The 25,788-nt window shown below is 38.4% G+C and overlaps 1 protein-coding gene across 7 annotated transcripts in view; it reads left to right on the top strand.

The window, feature by feature from the left end:
• PHLPP1 (PH domain and leucine rich repeat protein phosphatase 1) overlaps window positions 1-25,788 on the top strand; it is a 233,917-nt gene that overhangs the window by 182,814 nt on the left and 25,315 nt on the right. For all 7 annotated transcript variants that reach the window (XM_064294420.1, XM_064294422.1, XM_064294426.1 and 4 more), the window contains 4 exons: window positions 1,829-1,924; window positions 7,522-7,677; window positions 17,901-18,101; window positions 19,597-19,759. In XM_064294420.1, the coding sequence (XP_064150490.1) occupies window positions 1,829-1,924; window positions 7,522-7,677; window positions 17,901-18,101; window positions 19,597-19,759 (616 nt within the window). The remainder of the gene's footprint in view (window positions 1-1,828; window positions 1,925-7,521; window positions 7,678-17,900; window positions 18,102-19,596; window positions 19,760-25,788) is intronic.

The following is a 25,788-nucleotide window of genomic DNA, read 5'->3' as shown; positions in this document are numbered from 1 at the left end:
GCAATAAGAATGGGATTTACATGCATGGGTATGTATAAATATCTTGAACAGATTTATTTCAGAGTTGGCCATGGTGTGAATCTATTTTCTTTTTGGTTTATAGAATATAATTGGCAAATGGTTCCCATTGAAACCCCTAAGTGAGACCAAATAGGAAATTCTTACATCATGCTTGTCCCTGACTGCCCTCACATAACTCGCTACTGCACCCTCCTCTTATTATGTGAGTGTTTTATCTACAGGAACTGAGCTGTCATCAATCATAGTGCTTGGTAGGTCTTTAAAAAAAACAAAACCCATTGCTGTGGAATCAATTCTGACTCATAATGACCCTATAGGACACAGTAGAACTGCCCAATAGGATTTTCATCTTTATGGCAGCAGATTGGCACATCTTTCTCCCATAGAGTGGCTGGTGGGTTCAAACCTTTTGGTTGGCAGCCGAGCGCTTAGCCCCTGCACCAGTGAGGCTCTGTGCTAGATCTTTAGAGTTCCTCAGATTCAAAGTTCCAGGTGATTTTATCACTTATGGGAGTTTTAATTTCTATATGTTGAAGTTACTGTGGGAAACTTTCATTCCTCAGTCTTTTTGAGATATTTTTTAGAAAGTAATTACTATAAAATAGAATAAGTATATCTATAGGGCTTCAGAGCTGGAACCATATGTGCCTGTATAAACACTAAGCAGAAAATAATACCTTCTATTTCTGTATTTTAATTGAAAAGTTAATGACAAAATTAAAGAACATGATTTTTAAAACACACACAATTCCACCACATAAACATGACACCATCTTTACTTTTCTGTACCATCGCATCGCATAGCTCTTGTCCCAAGCATCATATTTTTACAGAATTATTAATCTGTTCTTAAAGAATTGTAGTCATAATATACACACCATTTTAGATTCTTTGTGCCTGAATTACATATTTAAAAAAGAAGGCAAAAGGCTAACCATGTATGGAGATATTCAAAAGAGTAAGTTTGTCTAAGTTGACCATTCATTCACTCATTTAATAATTAAAATCGCCGTTACTTTTGTTCACTTTTTTCTGGTAATTATAATTACTGTCTAATGCCTGTGTGTGGAAGCTCTGGTGGTGTAGTGGTTAAGAGCTAGGCCTCTAACCAAAAGGTTGGCAGTTCGAATCTACCAGGCAGTCCTTGGAAACCCTATGGGGCAGTTCTGCTCTGTCCTGTAGGGTCACTGTGAGTCAGAATTGACTTGAAATCCTGAGTATTTGAAAAATCAGCCATTGAAAACCCTATGGAACACAGTTCTACTCTGACACTCATGGGATCACCATTAGTCAGAATCAACTCGACGACACCTTTTTTAAAATTGTCAGTGTACCTTTTCGCTTCTGTCATTTTAAAATCACTTCTCATGTTTCCCACTTCTGTATGATTGTGCTTTCATAAAGACGGTTAGAATTGGGAAGTATTTTAATGGTAAGGGCACAATGCAAATTTGAAAATAAAACTATTTTATGCCATTTGACTATTAACTGGAGAGAGAGAGAGTGGGTGAGTGAGTGTGTGTGTTACAGTATAAGGCATCCTCCCTAACCCTGCTTGGGTCTATAGACTTTTCAGGTAAGTAGTTCTGGGATCCAGACTTTTTAGGCTTTAGAAATAATACAGATGATATAACTAATGTCCTTCCCTACTTTTTCTTTATTTCTTTTCCCTTATCACAATTTATCTTGCTTCTAGATTAAAATGAACATACATATCCTTTTGATTTATTCTTTGTAATTATTTTTAGAACCGCACTTCAGGCCAGATTCCAATTAAAAAAAAAAAACCTGATATTCTTGTGTCTAGGAACCGCTTAGAAAGTGTGCCTGAGTGGGTATGTGAAAGCCGAAAGCTGGAAGTTTTGGATATTGGCCATAATCAAATATGTGAGCTCCCTGCACGGTGAGTATGGCAGATTGAATGAATGAATCTCAAATGAAGCAATTTTTAAAAAATTGCTGATTCCATGTTTAACTTGTTATTATGAACCTCTAAAGGTATATGATCGATGTCTTTTTGTTTTCTTGTAAAGAATAAGAATCATGAAATCTACGTGCTTGGTAAGCTCGGCAAATGTTTTAGAGTTGTATTGTCCAGTATGGTAGCCCCTAGACACATGTAGCTATTGAGCACTTAAAATATGACTAGTCCTGACTGAGAAGTGCTATAGGTATAAAATGTACACTGAATACAAAATATCTCATTAACAAACTTATGCTAATCACATGTTAAAATAATAATATTTAGGATATATTGGATTAAGTAAAATAGACTATGAAGTTAATTCATCCATTTCTTTTTATATTTCTTGATGCGACTACTAGAAAATTTTAAATTACATATGTGGCTTACCCCCCACGTGTCTGTCAGTTTGTCCTACTGTGGGGGCTTGTGTGTTGCTGTGATGCTGGAAGCTATGCCAGCAGTATTCAGATACCAGCAGAGTCACCCATGCAGGACAGGTTTCAGCTGAGCTTCCAGACTAAAACAGACTAGGAAGAAGGACCCAGCAGTCTACTTCTGAAAAGCATTAGCCAGTGAAAACCTTATGAATAGCAGCAGAACATTCTCTGATATAGTGCTGATATAGTGTTGGAATTTTGCAAGACCAACGACTTCTTGCTTGCAAATACCTTCTTTAACCGACATAAACGGCGACTATACACATGGACCTTCCTAGATGGAACGCACAGAAATCAAATTGAGTACATCTGTGGAAAGAAACGATGGAAAAGCTCAATATCATGTCAGAACAAGGCCAGGGGCCGACTGTGGAACAGACCATCAATTGCTCATATGCAAGTTCAAGCTGAAACTGAAGAAAATCAGAGCAAGTCCACGAGAGCTAAAATATGACCTTGAGTATATCCCACCTGAATTTAGAGACCATCTCAAGAATAGATTTGACGCATTAAACACTGGTGACCGAAGACCAGACGAGTTGTGGAATGACATCAAGGACATCATCCATGAAGAAAGCAAGAGGTCACTGAAAAGACAGGAAAGAAAGAAAAGACCAAGATGGATGTCAGAGGAGACTCTGAAACTTGCTCTTGAGCATCGAACAGCTAAAGCAAAAGGAAGAATCGATGAAGTAAAAGAACTGAACAGAAGATTTCAAAGGGCGTCTCGAGAAGACAGTATTACAATGGCATGTGCAAAGAGCTGGAGATGGAAAACCAAAAGGGAAGAATACGCTCAGGGTTTCTCAAGCTGAAAGAACTGAAGAAAAAATTCAAGCCTCGAGTTGCAATAGTGAAGGATTCCATGGGGAAAATATTAAATGACACAGGAAGCATCAAAAGAAGATGGAAGGAATACACAGACTCATTATACCAAAAAGAATTAGTCGATATTCAACCATTTCAAGAGGTGGCATAGGATCAGGAACCAATGGTACTGAAGGAAGAAGTCCAAGCTGCTCTGAAGGCATTGGCGAAAAACAAGGCTCCAGGAATTGATGGAATATCAATTGAGATGTTTCAACAAACAGATGCATCTCTGGAGGTGCTCACTCGTCTGTGCCAAGAAATATGGAAGACAGCTTCCTAGCCAACTGACTGGAAGAGATCCATATTTATGCCTATTCCCAAGAAAGGTGATCCAACAGAATGTGGAAATTATAGAACAATATCATTAATATCACACGCAAGCAAAATTTTGCTGAAGATCCTTCAAAAACGGCTGCAGCAGTATATCGACAGGGAACTGCCAGAAATTCAGGCCGGTTTCAGAAGAGGACGTGGAACCAGGGATATCATTGCTGATGTCAGATGGATCCTGGCTGAAAGCAGAGAATACCAGAAGGATGTTTACCTGTGTTTTATTGACTATGCAAAGGCATTCCACTGTGTGGATCATAACAAACTATGGATAACACTGGGAAGAATGGGAATTCCAGAACACTGAATTGTGCTCATGAGGAACCTTTACATAGATCAAGAGGCAGTTGTTCAGACAGAACAAGGGCATACTGATTGGTTTAAAGTCAGGACAGATGTGTGTCAGGGCTGTATTCTTTCACCACACCTGTTCAATCTCTATGCTGAGCAAATAATATGAGAAGCTGGACTATATGAAGAAGAACAGGGCATCAGGATTGGAGGAAGACTCATTAACAACCTGCATTATGCAGATGACACAACCTTGCTTGCTGAAAGTGAAGAGGACTTGAAGAACTTACTAATGAAGATCAAAGACCACAGCCTTCAATATGGATTATACCTCAACATGAAGAAAACAAAAATCCTCACAACAGGACCAAAGAGCAACATCATGATTAACGGAGAAAAGACTGAAGTTGTCAAGGATTTCATTTTACTTGGATCCACAATCAACAGCCACGGAAGCAGCAGTCAAGAAATCAAAAGACGCATTGCATTGGGCAAATCTGCTGCAAAGGATCTCTTCAATGTGTTGAAGAGGAAGGATGTCACCCTGAAGACTAAGGTGCGCCTGACGCAAGCCATGGTATTTTCAATCGCATCATATGCATGTGAAAGCTGAACAATGAGTAAGGAAGACCGAAGAGGAGTTGACGCCTTCGAATTGTGGTGTTGGCTAAGAATATTGAATATACCATGGACCGGCAAAAGAATGAACAAATCTGTCTTGGGAGAAGTGCGGCCAGAATGCTCCTTAGAGGCAAGCATGGTGAAACTGTGTCTTACATACTTTGGACATGTTGTCAGGAGGTATCAGTACCTGGAGAAGGACATCATGCTTGGCAGAGTACAGGGTCAGCGGAAAAGAGGAAGGCCCTCAACGAGGTGGATTGACACAGTGGCTGCAACAATGAGCTCAAGCATAACAACGATTGTAAGGATGGCGCAGGATGGGGCAGTGTTTTGTTTTGTTGTGCATAGGGTCACTATGAGTCAGAACTGCTCGACGGCACCTAACAATATGTGGCTTACATTATATTTCTATTGGATAGCCCTGTACTAGAATATTAGCTGTTATAAAAGAAATCAGAGTTACATTTTAGTCCCAGGAAGGCTCCATTAATTTTACTTTGTGCCTCAGCCACACATTCTAACTGTAAATTCAATCCTCTTTTTCGAAAATACTTTCTGCCCCTGGGGTATTATGTGGACTAATTGAGCATTTAGGTGACCCAGAACATCAGTCACCATTGTCTAGAGAAATACTTAGGAAATATGCCCCGTGGACAGCTTAGAGCGTGTGTGTGTGTGTGTGCGTGTGCCCCTGTTTGTCCGTCTGTGTGTCCCATCCCTTTTACAAGAGGAATAGCAGCAATGAAAACAGGCCACTACTAATGAAAATAAAAAATTTGATGAAAGGTTTCACCTTATCTTTACTCCCATTTTCTCTCTATTCCCCTTCACCTCCCCTCACACATACACAACACACTTATTCACTGAAGGTCTTGTTAATAGGTCAATAAGTCTATACAAAATTTCAGCAAAATTGGAGTATGTTGAACCATGCCATCTCATATTAAGCATTTATGACACAAATGGCATCTTTAGAGGGTCGCTGCAGCACAAGCCAGCAGATAGCACACTAGGGTCAAAGGCCTGGTTCACTATAGGCTACAGGAAAGGTATTCTATATATAAACAAACAAACACAAGATAACTGGTATTTTATCCAATTTTCCCCAAAGCTGATTAATCATAGATTTGCTGTACTCTTTTTACAGGCTTTTTTTTTTTTTGGATCCAAACAAATGCTTATTCAAGACAAACCCCAAATGCTCTGTTGTCAAATAATTTAAACAGCATTTTATTCTGACGGACAAAAACAATTTGTATTGTTTTCACTTTTGTGGTGTTCTTTAGTTGCAAACTGTATCAGCCGTATCATGGATGTAATACTCAGGCAAGGCAGTGATTCATCAGAGAATAATTTAATAATCAAGCTTTGTTTAGCTAAGTAAGGTAGGTGAAGGTGCTGCCAAAACATAAATGGATCTTTAAAAGTGGGAATATATTAAAAGGGAAAGAAGATATTTGAACTAAAAAAGAATTGAGCTAAATCCAGTAATAAGCATTCACTACTCTTCTTGGAGTTTATCAAATCTACTTTTTAATTGGAAAAGCCAAGGTAAGGATTTTGTCACCTATCTTCCAGTTATTTTTATATCAAAGGATAAAGAAAATATATATGTGAAAATAATAGATAACACTATACCACCTTCTGTGAATCCTAAATTATACCTCAGGCCCAGCAATATAGTAGAATTGGTTACCCAAAGCCAGAATTATTGGGTTGACGTGACCATTACAGAGAGACTGTGCCCTATGACAACCTCCCCTAGCATAAATGACTGAATGGCCATTCTGGATCGTTTGTCTAACCACACTGATATTTAAACCTTCAAAGTTAGGCATTTCAGATATCTTTAATGGTGGCCTGTGGTATTACACTGCTGAAGCAGGTTTCACCTCTGTGAGAAAAGACAGTAATTTTTATATTTAAAGTGACTAAAGTTATGGCTGTAGGGTACAGTAATTTTAACAACTTTGGACACCAGGAAGTGAGATCAGAATGTTGGAAAACAGAAAGTGGATGAAGAAGTCCTGTTTTTCAACACCATGGGTTCTTATTACATAGTGATTGTGGTGGAAATCATAACTTCACTGTTCCGTAGTTGCCAGATTTCTGTGTTTCCAGGGCTTGTTTTATTCTCTACAACCGAAGGGAAATCTGAAGTGGTCATAATGCAGATTTACATGAGGTTAACAAGTACTCATCATTTGTGACAGTTCTGATAACCAGTAGAAGAAGCACAGCCATGATCCCAAACAACTCTTTAGGGCTGAAAAGAAAATAGTAGATCGACTGTATTTTAATCTCTTCAGGAGGGAGTCTCTACTTTGGTCTAGGATTAAACCAAAGAGAAAACAAAAATATACAGATTTAGGAAAGTGAGCAAAGAGGGAAATAATTCTGATTGTGAAATGTAGTATCCGAGAAAAAATTATCCTTTCCTTAGTTGGCTTTTTTTTTTTTCAACTGACTAGAAGATTCCTTTTTAATGTTGTTCCTATCAGTAAAGTCTGCTCTGCTGTAAAAATCTAGTACAACCAGGCCTACCTGGTTATAGAATACAAGGGTAAATACAAGGGTAAATAACCCTTGTATTCTAGGGTTCATACAAGACACAAACCCTGACCTTGGAGAAGCACAGTGCCTTTTAAAACTTGCCTTGTGCACCCAGCAGTCCACGTTAGACTGCTTTTTTCAGGATTTAATTTTTTTCTTCTTTCACTAAGGAGCTTCTTTGCACAATATCCCTTTTCATATTTCCTTCTACTCCCGCTTTTTTTTTTTTTTTTTTTTTGGAAACATGGAAAGTATTGAAATATAAACAGTTTAAAGTTTGAGCTTAAAGTTACTTAAAATTACTCGACATGAATTTATGATTTTTAGAGAGATTGTTTTAGGTATTCTCCTACTGTTAATCATTTTTAAATCATTACTCCAAATTAGCGCTAATTAAGTTGCCTCTGTCTCTTGTTCCTTTTTGTCCAGCTTATTTTGTAATAGTAGTCTCCGGAAACTACTGGCAGGACACAACCAGCTGACAAGGCTACCTGAGAGGCTAGAAAGAACCTTAGTGGAGGTCTTGGATGTGCAACACAACCAGCTTCTTGAACTGCCTCCTAGCCTTCTGATGAAGGCTGACAGGTAAAGCAGCTTGTTCTATATATGCTTCTCTCTGTCTGTAAGATAACACCCATTTAGCATTCTTATCTTGTGTGGTCTGAGACCACGTGCGTGAACTTTCTGATTATCCATCTATCCTAATGAAGAACATGGTTTTGCCAGCCACTTCTTTGACCATTTTTTAGGGAATGGAGGTGGGGGTATCCTAGAAATTAATTTCTCTGCTTTCTGGAATGGAGAAGTAGGTTAAGTTATGCATAGGTATGTGTCATGGGGGTGTACGTAAAACAAGGATGAAAGGTATACTCCTGTATTGCTACCTGGTTTAAACTTGTACAGGCCACTCCACAGACTTAACTTAATTTTCTGAAGATTCTCTGTTCCTGCTTTCACATGTTCATGAGTTTGGTGACGGAGATAGAGTTTCCTAAAGTTTGCTCATATTTAAATAAGCTATTTTACTTTGAACAAGCAAAATTTTTCTAAATATTTGTAACTTGTTTCAGGAAGCATTTAAAGAAGTTATTTTGATTTGGAGGGGAGGGACTAGTTTAAACACTAAGTGAAATTCTCTTTTCTGTGAAGTGTTGCCACATGCAGACCTTTCTTTAAAGAGAGCTTTTGAGTAACTGTGACTGTTAACTTATTTGGAACATCTTGTTTGCCTGAGAGCCCAGATTATTCCCTTGTGAGTTACACCAAAATGCTCCATAGCCTGGTGGCCTGGATCATTTTGACCTCTGCTAACGTTTATTTTTAGTGACCAACTGTAACTTTAGAGACATTAGGAAGGATTTAACTTTTAGTGTAGCTTATTATGAAGATAAAACAGTAACATTTAACCTTTATGCTCCTAGAACTAAAGAGAAGAATACGATGATGGATCTTTTTGCTTGAACAAAATTGTTTTAGATAGGTTTCAGCATGTATGATTTTTTTCGTGGCTGAAACTGCAGTCTAAGAAGTCTGGCTCTCCTAAACTGAATTAGATACCCCGTCATATGTTCCCAAGTCCCCTGCATGTACTTCTGTCCTCTACTTATCACACAGTGTGTTGCAATTTCTGCTTGACTTGTCTGTCTTTACCATTAGATTATAAATTCTGTGAGGCCAGTAATGGTCTTAACTATAGTTTTTATCCTCAATATCTTGTGTGGTGTCTGGAAATAGCAAGGTGTTCAACAAATATTTGCTTAATTGTAGAATTTAATGACTTTTAAATGCTACCTGTATTCCTGGATTTTCTTGTCCTCTTTTCCATTATTTTTTATTTAGCAAAGATACAATTTATATTCAGTAAAATGTACAACTCTTAAGTGCACTACTCAGTGAATTTTCATGCATGTATGCACCTGTGTAACCATCACCCAGATTAAAGTACAGAAATCTTCCAGCATTCCCTTCCTTCTCCTTTTGTTCTATTTTCCTCATTTTTTTTTCTAGATTATCTTCAATGTATTTATGTTACAATGAATCCTTGCTAGAACAAATATATAGAGAAATGATGAAATCGTGAGGCAATGGGTTTGTCATATTGTAATTGACCAGTGCCATGGCATTCCTCCTACAATAAGGGCAGTGTTTCCAGATAACTGAAACAGTTACCCTTCCTTTTCCATTGTATCAAAACACAACCTGTAGCATACAAGTAACTCTACATGTGTGCTTTTGTTGTTGTGGACGCTGTGGTATCTGATTTCCTCCCCAGATGATAATTAGAAGTTACATTGTAACTTTGTATTTTCTTTCATAAAGTGACCTAGACAAAATTGGGCTGCAGACTTGTAACGAGAATCTTACTATTCGTCTAGAGTTCTACACTGAAACTGTAGAAGTACAGTAGATGGATTCAGGTTTTAGGTGGTCTTTGAGTGAGAGAAGTAGGCCCTGGTGGCACAGTGGTTAAAGTGCTTGGCTTCGAACCCACCAGCTGTTCCACAGGAGGAAGATGTGGCAGTCTGCTTCAGTAAAGATTACAGCCTTAGAAACTCTATGGGATAGTTCTACTCTGTCCTGTAGAGTCACTGAATTGGAACTACTCAACAGCAGTGGTTTGTTTTTGGGTGAGTGAGAGAAAACCATTTCTGTCTGGAATGTTATTAGCAGCTCCTTTTCTTGGCCAAGACAGATAAGATCATGGATAATAGAATAGGTAAGTGTCTCAATAGATAATAATCATTCTTTATTCATTTGTGTGGATTTGATTTTAAAAGGACAACTCTATATATTTTTCATTCTTTAAAGGTAATCAGTAAGTAATCAGTGACTGTCCCTGGTGGCGTGGAACAACATATTTCTAAAGGTGCCCACAGTTGTAGTTGAGAAGACTGTATTTTCATGCTTAGGCATGTTTAGACCAGGATTTGAGCAATAGCAACTGCAGGCTTCTGTTGCCTGACAGGTGGTTCTGCCAACCCCCAGACTGAAAACAACCACTGTGTTGACTGCTGACTTTGTGACCATGTGCAGATCACTCTAAACCTCAGTTTTTTCATCTTGTAGATTGTGTATGGTTCCCAGATAGAATCTGTAACTGGGAAAAGGGAAGGCTGTGTGAGCTGGAGTATTTCTAGTAATGTACCATGGAAAAATTAGGACCTGAGTTGAGTCGCTAAAGGAAAGACATTGCTGTTATGGAAAACGGTATAAGCTAAGCCAACAATGTACTTTAAAGGCAAGTAGGCAGAACTGACCATAGTCCAAACAGAATGGTCTATCTAGTGCAAACTGCATTTTGGAAAATAGAGATTGTTGTGGGGGGAATTAGCCAGCCTCTGTAGGTCTTCAGAGAGGTGGACAGGGCCATGCTAAATGCCTCTCTGGCACAGGAGAGTTCTGGAGTAAGGACTCCCTGGAATGAAGGTTTGGGTGAATTATAAGGAGCAAACATCCCAATTTTATGAGAGAGAAGCAAATGACCAAAAAAGGTGAACCATGAAACTTCTTCAAGAAGGCATATTCCAGTGCCTCTTTTCTCCAACCAGTATAATGGCTACATTTCCAGCATAGCATAGCATCTGGGCTAGTTAATAATAACTCTGAGTCAGAACAAGAAGTTCAGAGGTTTGGTTATCTCAGACAGATAGGATTATGATGGGGGTACGGCAGAAATGATTACAGGCAGACTCGGTTACAAAGGTGCAACTTACTGACAACTCATCGTACTTAAGAAGGGGCTGCCGTAAAGCCTATTATATTAAAATCTGAGTTAAATACGGTCGTTCGTAATAATGCATAAACTACTTTGTGAGGCTCATGAAAACATCACGTGGTTTGGAAATGTTTCTGAAAGGTTATATATGCCCAGGAAGGTAAAAAATGTATACTTAGACAAACATTCAACTGACACTAAACAAGAATCATATAGACCTGTTCTGACTTACCTACAAATTCGACTTAAAGACAGACGTAGGAACAGTTCTCACTCCTAATTCGGGCACTACCTGTAGCTCTTATTTAAACCACATCTTTCCATTATCTCACTTGTTAAAAGACAAGAAAAATGGAAGATTCTGTAATGATTCTTACCAAACTACTGCTTCTTAAAGAGTTAATGCTTTTACTTATTTTCTTTCCAAAACCCAAACAATAGAGATTTTACTTACTACCCCTGAACTTCTAAACAACTTTTTACTATATATATATATATATATATATATATATATATATATATATATATATATATTTAATTGATGCATACTCTACATTCAGGGAAATGTACACATCTTGTGTATTTGGTGTGATGAATTGGTGGGGGTTATAAACCAGTGCAGACAGTTGTGGAACCAGGTCAGCCCACAAGACATTAAACTTAAAATGTTAAAGAGGGTTTTTAAGGAAAGAATCTTTCCAGTCTGTGCTCCATAATACAAATCATAAAAAAGATATAGTTGCTCCTTTTTTCATGCATTTTTTGCAATAATAAATTGTTATTACCAGTTCTGTGTTTGGTTATGTAACAGAGAGCAGGCCTGAATACAAGTGTTCGTAAGTTAAAAATGGCTTAGTTCATGCTCTGAGTGGAGGTTGTAGCTTGAAGCTTCAAGAGAGCTTCAGAAGAACATGTACAGAGCAAAAGACCACACTTTCCCTCTCTTTCTTGGGAATTTTTCTTTAGCTCTGAGTCTTGTCTGCTCAAGTAGATTTAGGTATAATCTTTTGGTTTTAATTACTTGACATCGTCTGTTAAATATTATTTTAGAGTAGTACATACCAATCTGTTTTACCTGGTAGTGAGAAGTTATTTGGGGAAATCTATTTTAAATTAAATGATTTAGTAATATTTTCATCTGCCTCTCAAAACTTTAGACAATTAAAATTCTTATGACTTGAGCTAGTAATTTCAGCTTATGAATTTACTCTCCATTTTCATCTTTGAGTTGTGTTTATTTTGATTTGCTCTTCACTGGCAGCTCAAAAGCTATAGACAGATATGAAATGTGATGGACCATATGTTCTGTTGGGTGAACTGGATCGTATTCTATTCTGAGTCTTATGGGCCTGGATCTTTCATCTTACCTCTTTTTGCTTTGAGTTGAGATTTTCTTGATGGAAGCACCCAAAAGCATTTCAGATAATCAGTTTTCACCAACAGATGGGCAGGGGTGGGGAGTAGATATTCCCAACTGGGTCAACAGAGTACATAAGAAGCTGCCTGAGGTCCTGCCATCCTTCTGTTCCTTTCTGAAATCTTGGCACTTACGGATTCCCAGTCCACCTGGCATCTGTACTCTCATCCTGATGAAGTCAGTCTTATTAGCCAAGCCAAAATGGACCCTATGAAGGAGATTTGTAGACTATCTTTGTGGGCGGACATTAAACCAACCAAAACCAAACCTGTTGCTGTCAGTCAGTTCCAACTCATAGCAACCCTATAGGACAGAGTAGAACTGCCTCACAGAGTTTCCTAGAAACACCTGGTGGATTTGAACTGCTGACCTTTTGGTTAGCAGCCGTAGCACTTAACCACTGTGCCACCAGGGTGGACATTACGGTCTGTTTTAATCCCTAGTTGGAGCAGTATAAGGTATTTTCAAGTGTAGGAGTGGGAATGTGTATGCAAATGGAGTACATGCTAATTGTTCCTTTTGTATTTTTTAAATATTCCCAGATATTAGTCACTTTCCAGACCATAAGCTTTAGTGACTCAGACAGAATATGTGTAAATATCATGGGGGCTAAAAGAGAAGTAAGAAAAAATTGGGGAGCGTATGATCAGTTGACCATGACAACTGGTGTCTTTTGGCAAAGACAGATTATTCCTGGCATTTTAAAGAGCTAAACTGCCTACACCGTGTTTTTTTAGTGAAGAAAGCTATCTAGTAAAGTTCAGATGTTTTGAGAGCCATAGTGGAATCAAACAGTGTTTTTCAGTGTCTGTCTTCAGAATCGCTGGATGCTTGTTAAACGTGTAGATTTCCGGCCCTTATCACGGTCCTACTGACTTAGACTTTGGATAGCTTGGGGATCTGTTTGATTAACAAGCTCCTCCATGATCCCACTTCTGTTTTTCTAAGGAATTTTTTTTTTTTCTAAATCATGACTAGGTGTCTAATTTTATCCAATGCTTTTTTTGCATCGATTGATACAATCATGTGACTTTTCTTCTTTAGCCTATTAACATGGTAGGTTACATTGATTTTTACATATTGATCCAGCCTTGCATCCTTTGAATGAACCCCACGTAGGTAGGGTGTATAATTCTTTTTATATATTGGTTAATTCTACTTGCTGATATTTGGTTAAGGATTTTTGCATTTATATTCAGACAAATGATTTAAATATAGAATATCTGGTGTGCCTACAAGTAGGTAAATCCATGTGGTACCAAATCCTGTGTTTTGTTTCGAGGACAGAATTTGGCTGTAAAATTTAAGGGTGTGCTGGAAATTACTAAGAAGCAAACAAACAAAACAAAACAAGAACACCCAGACGAACCTGAGCCAGATGGGCAGAATGTGCCAAGGAGGAGTGGAGCGCTTGCTTGGGAAGGAGGAGATGGATTTGTCCTACTGCTGTCGTGGGTGACTTTCCCGATGCTTTAGGGCAAGGGGCATATATGTGTCTGTTCTCTATGACTTCTGCACTTTCTGCTAAGAAACTTTTCTCAATTGAGTACTGTGCTGTTGATTAACCTGTTTTATGAACTCAGTTTCACGTGCTATGCACATGTGGCCTTCAGGTTACCTGAGTAGGTGCCCTGCTTGACCTCCAGTTTTTTCTTTTCTTTTTGTGGAGGGAAGGTTAAAAAGACCCATTAAAATGTCCTCAGGAAAAAGTTTTCATTAATATTTCCTTTAACATTTGAATTTTGGAGAGCTGTGTTGGGGAACTCTCAAAATTCGAGAGTTCCCCAACACAGCTCTCCAAAATTCAAATGTTAAAGAAAATATTAATTTAGTTATGAGTCAGAATCGACTCGACGGCACTGGTTTCTGGGTGTGTTGGGGAACAGTGGACTCTTGAGATTGAAGAGAGATCTGGGTTTTATTTCTGGCCCTGCCACTGATTACTTTTTAACTGTTGCCAAGTGATTTAGCTTTTCTCAGCTTTGTTTTCTGTCTTTTGTAAATACGACAGGGACTCTTTGGGATGATTGAGAATCCAATGACCTGGAGCATAGGAAAGAGCTGTGTCTCTTCACAGCACCTTACAAATCAACAGAAAGCAGTGGTGTCAGGTTACTGCCTTTTCTCTAGTTAGTAGAAAATGGTTCCATAATGAGAAGAGTTATATGCATGAAATGTCTTTTGGTACATTAAACGGTCTTCTTATACAGTTATTACAAAAATCTTTAAAATGGTTATCACGGCATATTGAGACCAAACTCAGTGCTTTAGGAATTCACCTCTTTTAGAGGGCTGAAAGCAGGATGTGGGGCTGTGTAGCCTATTTATTCAGTAAAGCTGTTATTCATACAGGCAAAAATCTGCACAATTAGAGTCGTTCATTCTGCTAGAATGTTTAGTAAAGCAAAAAGAAAGTTTTATTTGGCATGTATTCAAAAAGACAAAAGTGGGAAACGGACAAGCATGCTGCCAGAGCTAATGTCTGCCCGAATCTGAGGAGGGCTACAAAATCATGAGTATACATTAACATCCCCGAAATGGGCAGAATCATTGAAAGCTTCACCTTTTCACAGATTGGCTAGAAACTGTGGTCTTAAATTTTGAATTGCCTTTCTTAACAATCATTGGTATAGATTTCAGTAAGGACAGTGAGGAGGGTCTTCATTGGTCCAACAAATTTCTATTCACTAAATGTTAATAGAAATAGTTAAGAGTGGAAAGTCTTTTGTCTTCTGTTAGATTGGCTTTATGTGAAAAGTTTCCCTAAAAGATAATTTTCTTCCCTAAAAGATAATTTCTTAGATTTTCTCATCTGTTGGTAGTCTTTATCTCAGGGTCCAGTTGATGTGTCCTGTGAGTCTTGGTGGGCCCAGTTTCAGCTGAGTCACGTTCTCTATGCTCAAGGACAGAGAACAATGATTCTGATATTATTTTCTAAATCACATCACAGCCATTACATCAATTTAATTTGTCTTCTGCCAAAATATGCAGTGGGTGAGGTGGGGAGAGTGTTCTGTTTTTAAGAGAATGGGTATCAAGTTTACTTTCTGAGACCATTATAATCAGAAATCTGTTTAGTCCTGTTGTTTGCTGTTTGACCATTAACATGATGATGAAGTCAGACTTTATTCAGTTCAAATGAAGTCCTTTGGAACGAGCCCATGTAGTTTTAACTAACTTAGTTTCATTTCCTGGAGGATAGGGTGCAGATTCCCGCCCCCCCCCCGCCCCCTTAATCTTCCATCAAGGGTAATAGTGCCTTAAGTACAGGCAAGTTTCAACAAGATGAGAGGACAAGTCTTTTTGGAAGTCACTTTCTTTGCTTCATTCAGATGGTATGAGGGGTTTTTAAGTTCCTGTTGTAGCTTTCTAGGGGAGCATTCACTTGTCAATGTTTTTTTCTTACAAAAAATCATTCCCTCTTTTTCTAGTCTAAAAATATGCAAACATTCGTGAATTCATTCTCTTGCCTCTTTTTCATATGTTTATACTTTTTTACTTCTTAGAGAATTGTATTTTAATGAGATTGTCAGATGGTTTCCTAGCCAACCCCAGTCCGTGATATTTTAGGGCGTTCAAATGTAAGAATAATTGTACATTGGAGAAATTCTTAACAGGGCATTCAAATCAGGTGGTATAAATGGGACCTAAAGAAACAGACTCAAAAGTACTTTAAAGAACTATGGTGCTGAAACTGGTTTCCTTCCTAATTCAAAATCATATCAGAAACTACATGAATGACCTTTATTTTCTTCTCTGTAGCACACACGACTATAATTTCCCATGACTATTTATGGTCTGTACAGCCCTTCTCTGACTTCCTTTTTTTTTTTTTTTAAATGTCAACGGAATACGTATTTCTTTAATGGAAAATGTTCTATTTTGGGGAAGCTGCTTTTCCTCAGATAAGAAGTGTTGGAGTGTGTGTGTGTGTGTGTGTGTGTAGGTTTGGGGAGGTTTGAGACTGGAGAGTTAAATCAGTGAATTGAGAGTTTGGAATGACAGTCCTGGTGAAGACCCCTGAATAAAAAACCTTCTTTTTACCCCACATTGAAAGTAAATGTGTACTTGATACTTCATATGCTTTCGTTTTAAGGTATGTTTTATTATTTTTTCCTAACAAAGTAACAGAATAATCCTGAATCTAATGCTTTCAAGCCCAGGTGATTTGGAAATGAGAGAATGGCCCAAGTTTGCTTGCAGGGTAGACCTGGGTGGGAGGCCAGACAGATTTGACCTTGTGACTATAGGAGGTGCGTCCTAGGGGCTGAAAGCGCCCAATTCCACTGTTCCTGTGGCTTCTTAATTGGAGATCCACTTGAAGCGGGACTCATCTGTCTGACTCCTGACCAATGTCACTGTAAATGCGCTGTCCTTCCCTTTTCTTGGGAGTGATTTGCAACCTGATCACAGCAAGGCTTCTGTTTCACCTCTCAAGCTTTGCATTTTGCATTTATCTGTGTTCATAATAGCTATAGAAGAATTATACAGTTTTTGACAATTTTTGTTATTTTTGGGTGTAAAATCATAGTTTAGATTTTACCCATTGTTCAGTCTATCATCTATTTCCAGATAGACCGAAAATTTGCTTTCATGCAAATTTTACTGAAGTATAATTAAAAAAAAAATTTTTTTTTTTATAATATAAATAAGCCATTTGCTGTCGAGTTGATTGCAACTCATAGTGATCCTGTAGGACAGAATAACTGCCCCATTGGATTTCCAAGGCTGTAATCTTGACAGAAGCAGATTGCCACATCTTTCTCCCACAGAGCGGCTGGTGGGTTTAAACTGCCCACCTTTCAATGAGCAGTCAAGTGTTTTAACCACTGTGCCACCAGAAAAGTAGCCAAATCATAAGAGCACCACCACATGGATTTTCTCAAAGTGAACACCCTTGTATAACCAGCACCTAGATCAGGAAACAGAACATTGTCCAAACCCTAGGAGCCCCCTCCTAGACACTGACAAGCTTCCCCACCCGCCGCTCATGAGTAACCACACCCTGACTTCTAATAACCGTAGATAGTTTTGCCTGTTTTTGAACTTCGTACCTGTGGAATTATGCAGTATGCCCTCTTGTGTCTGGTTTCTTTGACTCAGCAGTACATTTGTGAGATTCATCCTGTTGTTACATGTAGTTGTAGTTCTTCATTGGCATGGCTATATAGATTCCATCATTTTAATACAGAGGGAGCTATCTCTTACAGTTGTGAATGTATCTCAGTGAAAAATAGTTTAAATATCCTGAGTAAAAAGGATGTAATGCCTCATTGTTTTTTCATTATGAGAAAGAATGCTTTTATTAAAAAATAGGTCATTTGTTTTCTCTTTATATGTCAGAATATTAACTTTATCTTACCACTTTCCCCCTACCCCCACCAGCTGTAGAATGAATCACTTCCTCCTATCTTTGTGCACCCTTAACAATTCATTTATATCTGTTTGTCTTTGTCATGTATAGATAGGTGCCGTGTTCATTATCTTAGATAGTGAGTCAGGTAGTGTTCATTATCTTAGATAGTGAGTCAGGTATCCGTATACCTGCAAAATTTTCATTCCTGTTTCTGAGCCCAGCGTCTAGTATGCCTGGCATCAGTCAGAAACCTTGTAGGTCTGCTGAGGATTCTGAGCTTTGGTTCATCAGCAGGGTCTTGTTGCATTTTGTCATTGTAGCCTGAGGTTCCTGAATGCATCTGCAAACAAACTGGAAACTCTTCCTCCAGCCACGCTTTCTGAAGAGACAAGCAGCATCTTACAAGAGTTGTATTTGACAAATAACAACCTCACAGATAAGTGTGTGCCCTTGTTAACAGGGCACCCCCATCTGAAGATCCTCCACATGGCCTATAACCGACTTCAAAGTTTCCCAGCAAGGTAAAAGAGGATCGGAAAGTGTTATATTTAATTGCATTGCTAAAAACATTTTAACAGATGAAAAGGGGAAAGGAGAAAATAAAAATGTTTATTTCTCAGAGAATATAAAGCTTCTTCCTCCCTCATTCTTGTTTACAGTGATCTTTTATACAAGCCATGATCAGCACTCTCCTAATGAGAAATGTATTGATTTTACTAATATGAATGTATCCAAAGACCCACTAGAATATTCTTAGGATTTTAAAATAAAATATGTTATTTAGTGGGTATATATTTCTTTTGTTTCTTTTTAAGCATTAAATTAATTTTTCAGATTAACCTAATGTGGCATGTGGGAATCAGAATGTAGACTAGGAACTTGAAGGTTCTTAATTACCAGCTTTTATATCCGTGCACATAGTATGAAAAACTGTGGCAGTGTAAGCAGCAATGGAAACTATGTGACATTGAAAATAACACATGGCTTTAGGGGATTATACTTTTAATTCCATTTTAATTTTAATTTCTACTTTTCGGTAGCAGTGGCATTGTGTGTAGCTTTGAGTGAATTTGCACACTGAGCCTGCCATGAAGGGTTTACTCCACTTCCATTTCATTGGCATTTATCCACTTCACAAGTTAGAACTTGGAACACAAACCCACACATGAAAGCAAACACTAACCCCTCTGGTATTATGCTGGTAACTGCAACTGCGAATTGGGACCAAATGAAAATATTGGCACAGCCTTCCTCTGCTGCCATGAGGATTGCTGGTCTGTTTAAGCCCTTGCTGAAGCAGGAAGGCCCTGATATGCATTTACGTAAAGTATTGCTCTGAGGTTTTTAATATATTTATTTATTTTCCTCATTTGATGTGAATGGTTAAACTTTTTGTTTGTTTACTTCTGTGTACTTTTACTTTACCATATGATACCAACAACCAATCCCGTTGCCGTCAAGTTGATTCCGACTCATAGCTTGACTCTACAGGACAGAGTAGAACTGCCCCGTAAGATTTCCAAGGAGTGACTGGTGGATATGAACTGCCGACCTTTTGGTTAGCAGCCGTAGCACTTAACTGCTATGCCACCTGGACTCCTACAATGTGTTAGGGACATACTATTTTTGGAAGAAAGCGTGGTAATCATATAACAGTAACGTATTAGGAAGGGCTCATCGTCCTATTTCAGATGGTGTGTATCTAAACCCTTCAGGTGAAATTTACACACAGATTTTTATGAGGCAAAGAACATGCGTTTCTTTCTTGTTGCCAATTTGAAAGCGCTGAGGTGAACAACTTTTGTTTTGTAGTGGGAAAAGAGGTGTTAAAGTACTTTGGTACTCATAAACAAGAGTGAAAAAATTATCTTAAAAATGACTATTACAGGTGAATCTTTGAAGAATTGTTAACGTCGTAGTAAATTCCCCTTTTGATTCCCATTATATATTATTTTCTTTTTAAATTGCATGTAATTATTTTATAATCTCCTCCCCCGTGGATTTTCTCTTTTTTAGTAAAATGGCGAAACTGGAGGAACTTGAGGAAGTTGATATCAGTGGGAATAAACTGAAAGCTATCCCAACCACCATCATGAACTGCAGGCGTATGCACACCGTGATCGCTCACTCCAATTGCATTGAAGTCTTTCCTGAGGTTATGCAGCTCCCAGAAATGAAGGTGTGTGTTTTGATCTCACAAACTCTTTAGTGTCAGGTCGATAAAGAGAGTTACTCTCCTGAGTACATTAGTTTAAGATGTTTGCAACTTTTTGGGTGTACTTACAGTGAAGACTCTCGGTATTCCTTGCTCCATCCTTCGTAACCGTTGGGCTACATCGTTGAGTCAGCAGAGAGAAAAAACACTGGACTGGAGTTGGGAAAATTGTTTTCCTGGGCTCTGTCACTAACTAACTGTATGACATGATGAGGCTGGCCACATAACTACCTAATACCTCTTTCTCCAACTGTATAATGATACTTGTCTTACCTATGTCCAGGATGGGTTTGAGGCTCAAAGTATGGGTCAGATGTGAAAGCGATTTGAAAAAGTTAATAGTACCACTGCACCCCCCTTACCCATCCTAAGCCGCCTGATAAAATAGCATATACCACCGCGGTACCCAATTAGTGATCATTCCCTACAGAGACAGGGCAGCACTTTCTCATCAAAACATTCATTTCAATTTAATGAAATTGGCAAAACAGATAACATTATTCTCATTTGATTGGTGGAGAAACTGAGGCAGGGCTTCGAACTGGTTTGAATTTGCGTTTCTAACGAGTTCCCAGGCAATGCTAATGCTGCTGGTTAGGGACAGATTCTGAGAACCACTGGTGGTAGAGCAGTGGCTCTCAAAATGTATTATATGTAAGAATCACCTGGGGATCTTGTTAAAATATAGGTTCTGATTCAGTATATCTGGGGTGGAAATGCAAATTCTCAGCCGGGGTTTGAACTGGACCAGACTGGTTGGAAGCCCTGAACTAAGGTGCTGAAAGTGAAGTGATTTGCATAAATAAGGCAGCAAATTGGTGGTGGAGACAGCCTGTAGTTTCTGACTCTCATCTCCGGGGCTGACCTGCAGACTCTTGGTTCCAATTAACTAGAATGAAAACCATCTAACAAACAGCTTTGTGATCTCAGCAGTATATCTTTTTTGGTGAGGGGAGGGTACAAAAGCAAAAACTTATTTATATATAGTACAGTTCGTCATTTGCATCTTAGCATTTGTGATTATCATCAATTTTACACTTAAAAAATAACTTATTTGTTACAGAGCATAGTCTAATCTCCTAATAAGGAAATAAATGCAGTCATATTCAGCCACTATTCACTTTTCAGGCACTTTCTGATATAAACTTTGTGTATCAGGTTAAGAAATTATGTCAACATTTGAAGATGCTTTAAATAGCATTCAAAATTTCTCACCACAAAAATTTTTCAACATTTAAATGGTTAAAGTGTATGCTTACCACTTTGTAAGTGTGTGCGTGTGTGTATGCTTTATGCCTTAAAATATTGTGCTTTGAGCTGTAAGAGCATGATCATCTCATACATCACATTGGCACTTTGGAATGGCTTTTATAAACTTAAAAGGAGCCCTTGCGGTACAGTGGTTAAGCGCTCAGCTCCTTACCAGAAAGTGCGTGGTTCAAACCTACAAGCCACTCCACAGGAGAAAGATGTAGCAGCCTGCTTCTGTAAAGATTTACAGCCTTGGAAACTCTATGGGGCAGTTCTTCTCTGTCCTGTAGGGTCGCTATAAGTCGGTTTGGTTTTTTGGTTATTAGAAACTTCCAGAGATACTTCCCCTTGTACTTTCTATATAGTACCTTTTGTAGTGATTAAGAGCACAGGCTGTGAAGAGAGACAGAGCTAGAGTGGGATCTCAGCTGAAAACAACTTAACTGCTCTGTTTCCTGGGATGTAAAATAAGGAGAAGAGTATTTCCCTTACAGGATTGCTGTGAGAGTAAATTGAAATAATACACGTAAAGCATTTGAAATAGGACTGGAACATGGTAAGAACTCCATAAATGTTAGCCATTATTAATACAAGGCTTTCATATGGGTCAACTGTGATGTTGACTATGTGGAGCAACTCTTTTGGCCGAAGCTCAATAAAATCCAGGAAATGTGTTATTTGAGCAAATAAGTCTTTGCCTCTAGCACAGGAAAGATGTTGACAGCTAAGCTTCCCCATGGGTCCTGAGCTGCCCAGTACTTGACTGAGCTGCTGTGCTGTGATCTCTTTTATGGGGAGTTGTTAAACTGATAAAGAGCCTTGCTGGTGTAGTGTTTAAGTGCTCGGCTGCTGACTGAAAGGTCGATGGTTCAAACCCGCCTGCCACTCCACAGGAAAAAGATGTGGCAGTCTGCTTCCATGAAAATTACAGCCTTGGGAACCCTATGGACCAGTTCTACTCTGTCCTATAGGGTCACTATGAAGCGGAATTGACTCGCGGGCAATGGGTTAAATTTTTTTTATTATTGTTAAACTCGTCTCTCTGCACCATGCGAGGTGCACCATGCACAAAGGAGAGTAACAGAGACTCAGGATTAACCTCCTATTTGCTGGCCTTAGTTTTGTACCCATCCTTTAATGCTATAGAACTCCTAATTGTAGGTTGGTTAGTTTGGGTTGTTTTTCAGGCATCCAGTTTAAAACTCCATTGCCGTCCAGTTGATCCCGACTCACAACGACCTCATAGGACTTCTTTATTCTGTGGAGCTGGCCAGTGGGTTTGAACCTTTTCATTAGCAGCCAAATGCTTAAGTTCTGCACCACCAGGGCCCCTTAGGTTTAAAATGCAGATAGATGTTTAAACTTTTCAGGTTTTCATTAGATTTTACAAAATTTGAAACTTGCTGTATGAAAGCTCCTTCTCTCCTAGACTCTTGTTTGGATTCCTGTATTCCAAAATCAGTGCCTTCTAGTCCTGTTTCATTCCTTCCCCTGTTGTCATCTTTCTGTGCCCTGCTTTACAATTCCTTTTAAAATTGTACTTCCAGTGTTGCTTTCTAAATGATTCTAATTTTTTGTTCTGTAATTTTTTTTTTTAGTTATGTCTTAGCAATAGAGAGAGGTTTTGTTGTTGTCTTTTTGGGAGGTAGGAGGATGAGCAATATCAAGTACCCTAAATATATGTACAAAGTATAAATTTTGCAGTCTTGGACAGGTGATATTATTGAAAAAATAGTAGTTACATTATTTTAGAACTCTGAATTGCTGTTTTAGTGTTCTTTCATAGGAGGACATTTTAAGTTGCCATATAAGTATTTACATATGTTTAAACCATCCAAAAGAAAATTTCTGGCAAAAATAATTGTAGTATCTCAAATGACAAATATACACCTATGAAAATCCTGATTGTAAGTGTCCCTAAAAAATGTTCTAACATAAAATGAATAATTCCATTCCTAGGTTGAGATATTCCAACCTATACTAAAATTTTATTGAGTTAATGTAATTTAACCTCTGTAAAAAAAAGAAAAAAAAAATTTTTTTTTTTTAGATTAGATAAGATCATGGTGTACAGGTAGTCCCAAAATTAAAATGTATTCAAGTTATGATGCAGCACACTTCAAACTGTCTTTTTTTTTTTTGGTACATCTTATCGTTAGTAGTATGTGCTGCGTACAATGTTGCAGTGCGTAATTTGCTGATGTTATCATCCTCAGATTTTCACTCACAGGTGTTCAGTGTTATGATTTACTGATCAAAACACTGCTGTATAGCAGGCTGTGAAAACTAAAAAAAAAAAAGGGTATTCGACTTACGTCAGAACCGATTTACAACGGAGTCATCAGAGCGGAGCCCTGTCTTAAGATGAGGTCTGAATGTATTTAGCTAGCTAGTAATCTCCAAGCATGTTAAGACAGGAAAGGAAAGTGCTTATTCACAACTTTGTTACCAAAACTTTAAAAACAACTGTTCAATTATTATTAAAAGAGCAGAGAAGTCTCCTCATTTAAATATGTGTGCTAAAACGTACCCCAAAAAAGCTTGAAAAATTAGACCATTATCTGTGCTCCCCTAAAACTGAGACCATATGTGTTCTCTAATCTTGGATAACATTTAGGTCTGGCCTTTCCTGTTAACATGACAATCAGTTACCAATTTCCTTACTTGGACAGTGAAGTCATATATAAGTTGTCAGTGGAAAAAATGTATTTTTTCAGAATTTTCTGATAAGCACAAATAGACCCAAAGTCACTTATGTTCCTTAGTATTATTGTCTTCGCCTTTGTTTAGCACTTTGAAATTGATCTTCCAAACCCCTGCCACCGTTTTTGTATTGATTACTAGAGAAGATTCAGATCCTCTTTTTAAAATAGACAGGCCTTCCCCTGAACACAGGTCAGCTCCCCATTGCCTAGAGGGGAGAACAGAGTCCCAATACCACCATGTAAGCGGGACTTGCCTGGATGCAGCAACACCCATGCTTAGGCGACTGATGACTGATGAACCCAAGAAACAGTGTTGGCCATGGGTATGGCACTCAGGCCACCTTCATCATAGTCCTTTCACTAAAGCCAGATAGCAGTAATTTTCAATTAGTGACTTATTCGAACCCTTTTTGAAGTGTGTTTTAAGCAGGTGAAATGAATGTGTGATGCACATAGTGAATGGAATTTGGAATTTAAACACCATTATTAGGAACTTCTTTGTCAAATTTTCATGTTTCTGTGGCTTGATTCTGTTACTGGATAAATAGACTCTTTTAAAATGTTTAAAATTCTCTTCAGAAGATTATTGTCATGTCTGTGCTAGGCTGTAATAAACCGCATGGATAAGTGAATGAACTCATCTCTAGAATCTATATCATTTTAATTAGGAAATGGAGGATGAAATATTTTTAATATACTGCACTCTTGAGAACAATGGCTACAGGAAGTTGAATATTACTTAGACTGAAGCCTTGTTTGTTGCTGCTGTTGCTAAATTTAGATGGAGAACAAGAGTATCAGCTCAGTTATAAAGACACATACACAAAAAAAAATCCCAAAAAACCAAGCCTGTTGACATCGAGTCAATTCCAATTCATAGCAACCCTATAGGACAGAGTGGAACTGCCTCATAGGGTTTCCAAGGAGTGGCTGGTGGATTCGAACTGCCAACCTTTTGGTTAGCAGCCAAGTTCTTAACCATTGCCGCACCAGGGCTCAAAAGACATACGGCATATAGGGAAATGACTGTGTTAGAATGGATGGAAAAACAGGGGTAAATCCCTTGGGAAGTAGGATAATAGAGATGAAGACATCTCAGAGGCCAGGCCAGTGTCAGTTGTGTGGAGTAGTTGACCTAGGAGACATCAGAGGTATATAGGCAACAGTAACGCACGTCCAAAAACGAGAAACTAGGAGCAGCATCATTGTGGTCTTGGAATCTGGTTAAGTCATAGTTATTTAGGAAACTTTGTTGGGGAGTTTGCTGTCAATTCCTGTCTGGGTCAGGGCTCCAGAGGGCTGAGGAAGGAAGAAGCAATGTCTGCCAGGAAGTGGCCATTTAAGCCACAGTGCTCCCTGTCCTACCAGGAACAGACTAGCAGAAATCTGGGAGTGCATATTCTCTCAAAATGGGTATTATGAGATAACCCTGGCTAGTTGTGTTGCTTTGTGTTTTAAGTTCTAGTTAAAAAAAAAAAAAAAAGTTAAACAAGTATAACTTCAGTCATGCCTTTTTTCAACAAAATATTGCATACATCTTAGGAAGAGGGTTATGCATATTATACACAGACGACTGGTCCTTTGGGAGCTTGTATGTATTAAAAGGTATCTCTTTAGAGAAACTCCCAACTTTTTGTAATGAGGCTATAGTGCTCTCATAGCAAAAAGTAATTATTTAAAACAGCAACATAGTTTTACCACACTGCTACTGTTTGAGAACAAGGGTATGAAACGGTTTATGTGAAAACATTTTACTGTTTGGAGTTGAGAATGTGTTTCTCCAAAAATACAGCTTTTCATTTTACCCAGCCTGCCCCTCCCCCAAGGAGCCCTGGTGGTGCAGTGGTTAAGCACTCAACTGCTAACAAAAAAGTAGGTGGTTGAAACCCACCAGCCACTCCAAGGGAGAAAGATGTGGCAGTCTGCTTCTGTAAATATTGCAGCCTTAGAAACCATGTGGGGCAGTTCTGCCCTGTGCTGTGGGGTCACTATGAGTCAAAATCGATTCACTGGCAATAGGTTTGTTTTGTTTGTTGG

The sequence above is a fragment of the Loxodonta africana genome, chromosome 11 (assembly GCF_030014295.1).
Source record: "Loxodonta africana isolate mLoxAfr1 chromosome 11, mLoxAfr1.hap2, whole genome shotgun sequence".
Taxonomy (NCBI): Eukaryota; Metazoa; Chordata; class Mammalia; order Proboscidea; family Elephantidae; genus Loxodonta; species Loxodonta africana.
The sequence above is the reverse complement of the archived record's forward strand: the minus strand, read 5'-3'. Positions and strand labels throughout refer to the sequence as shown.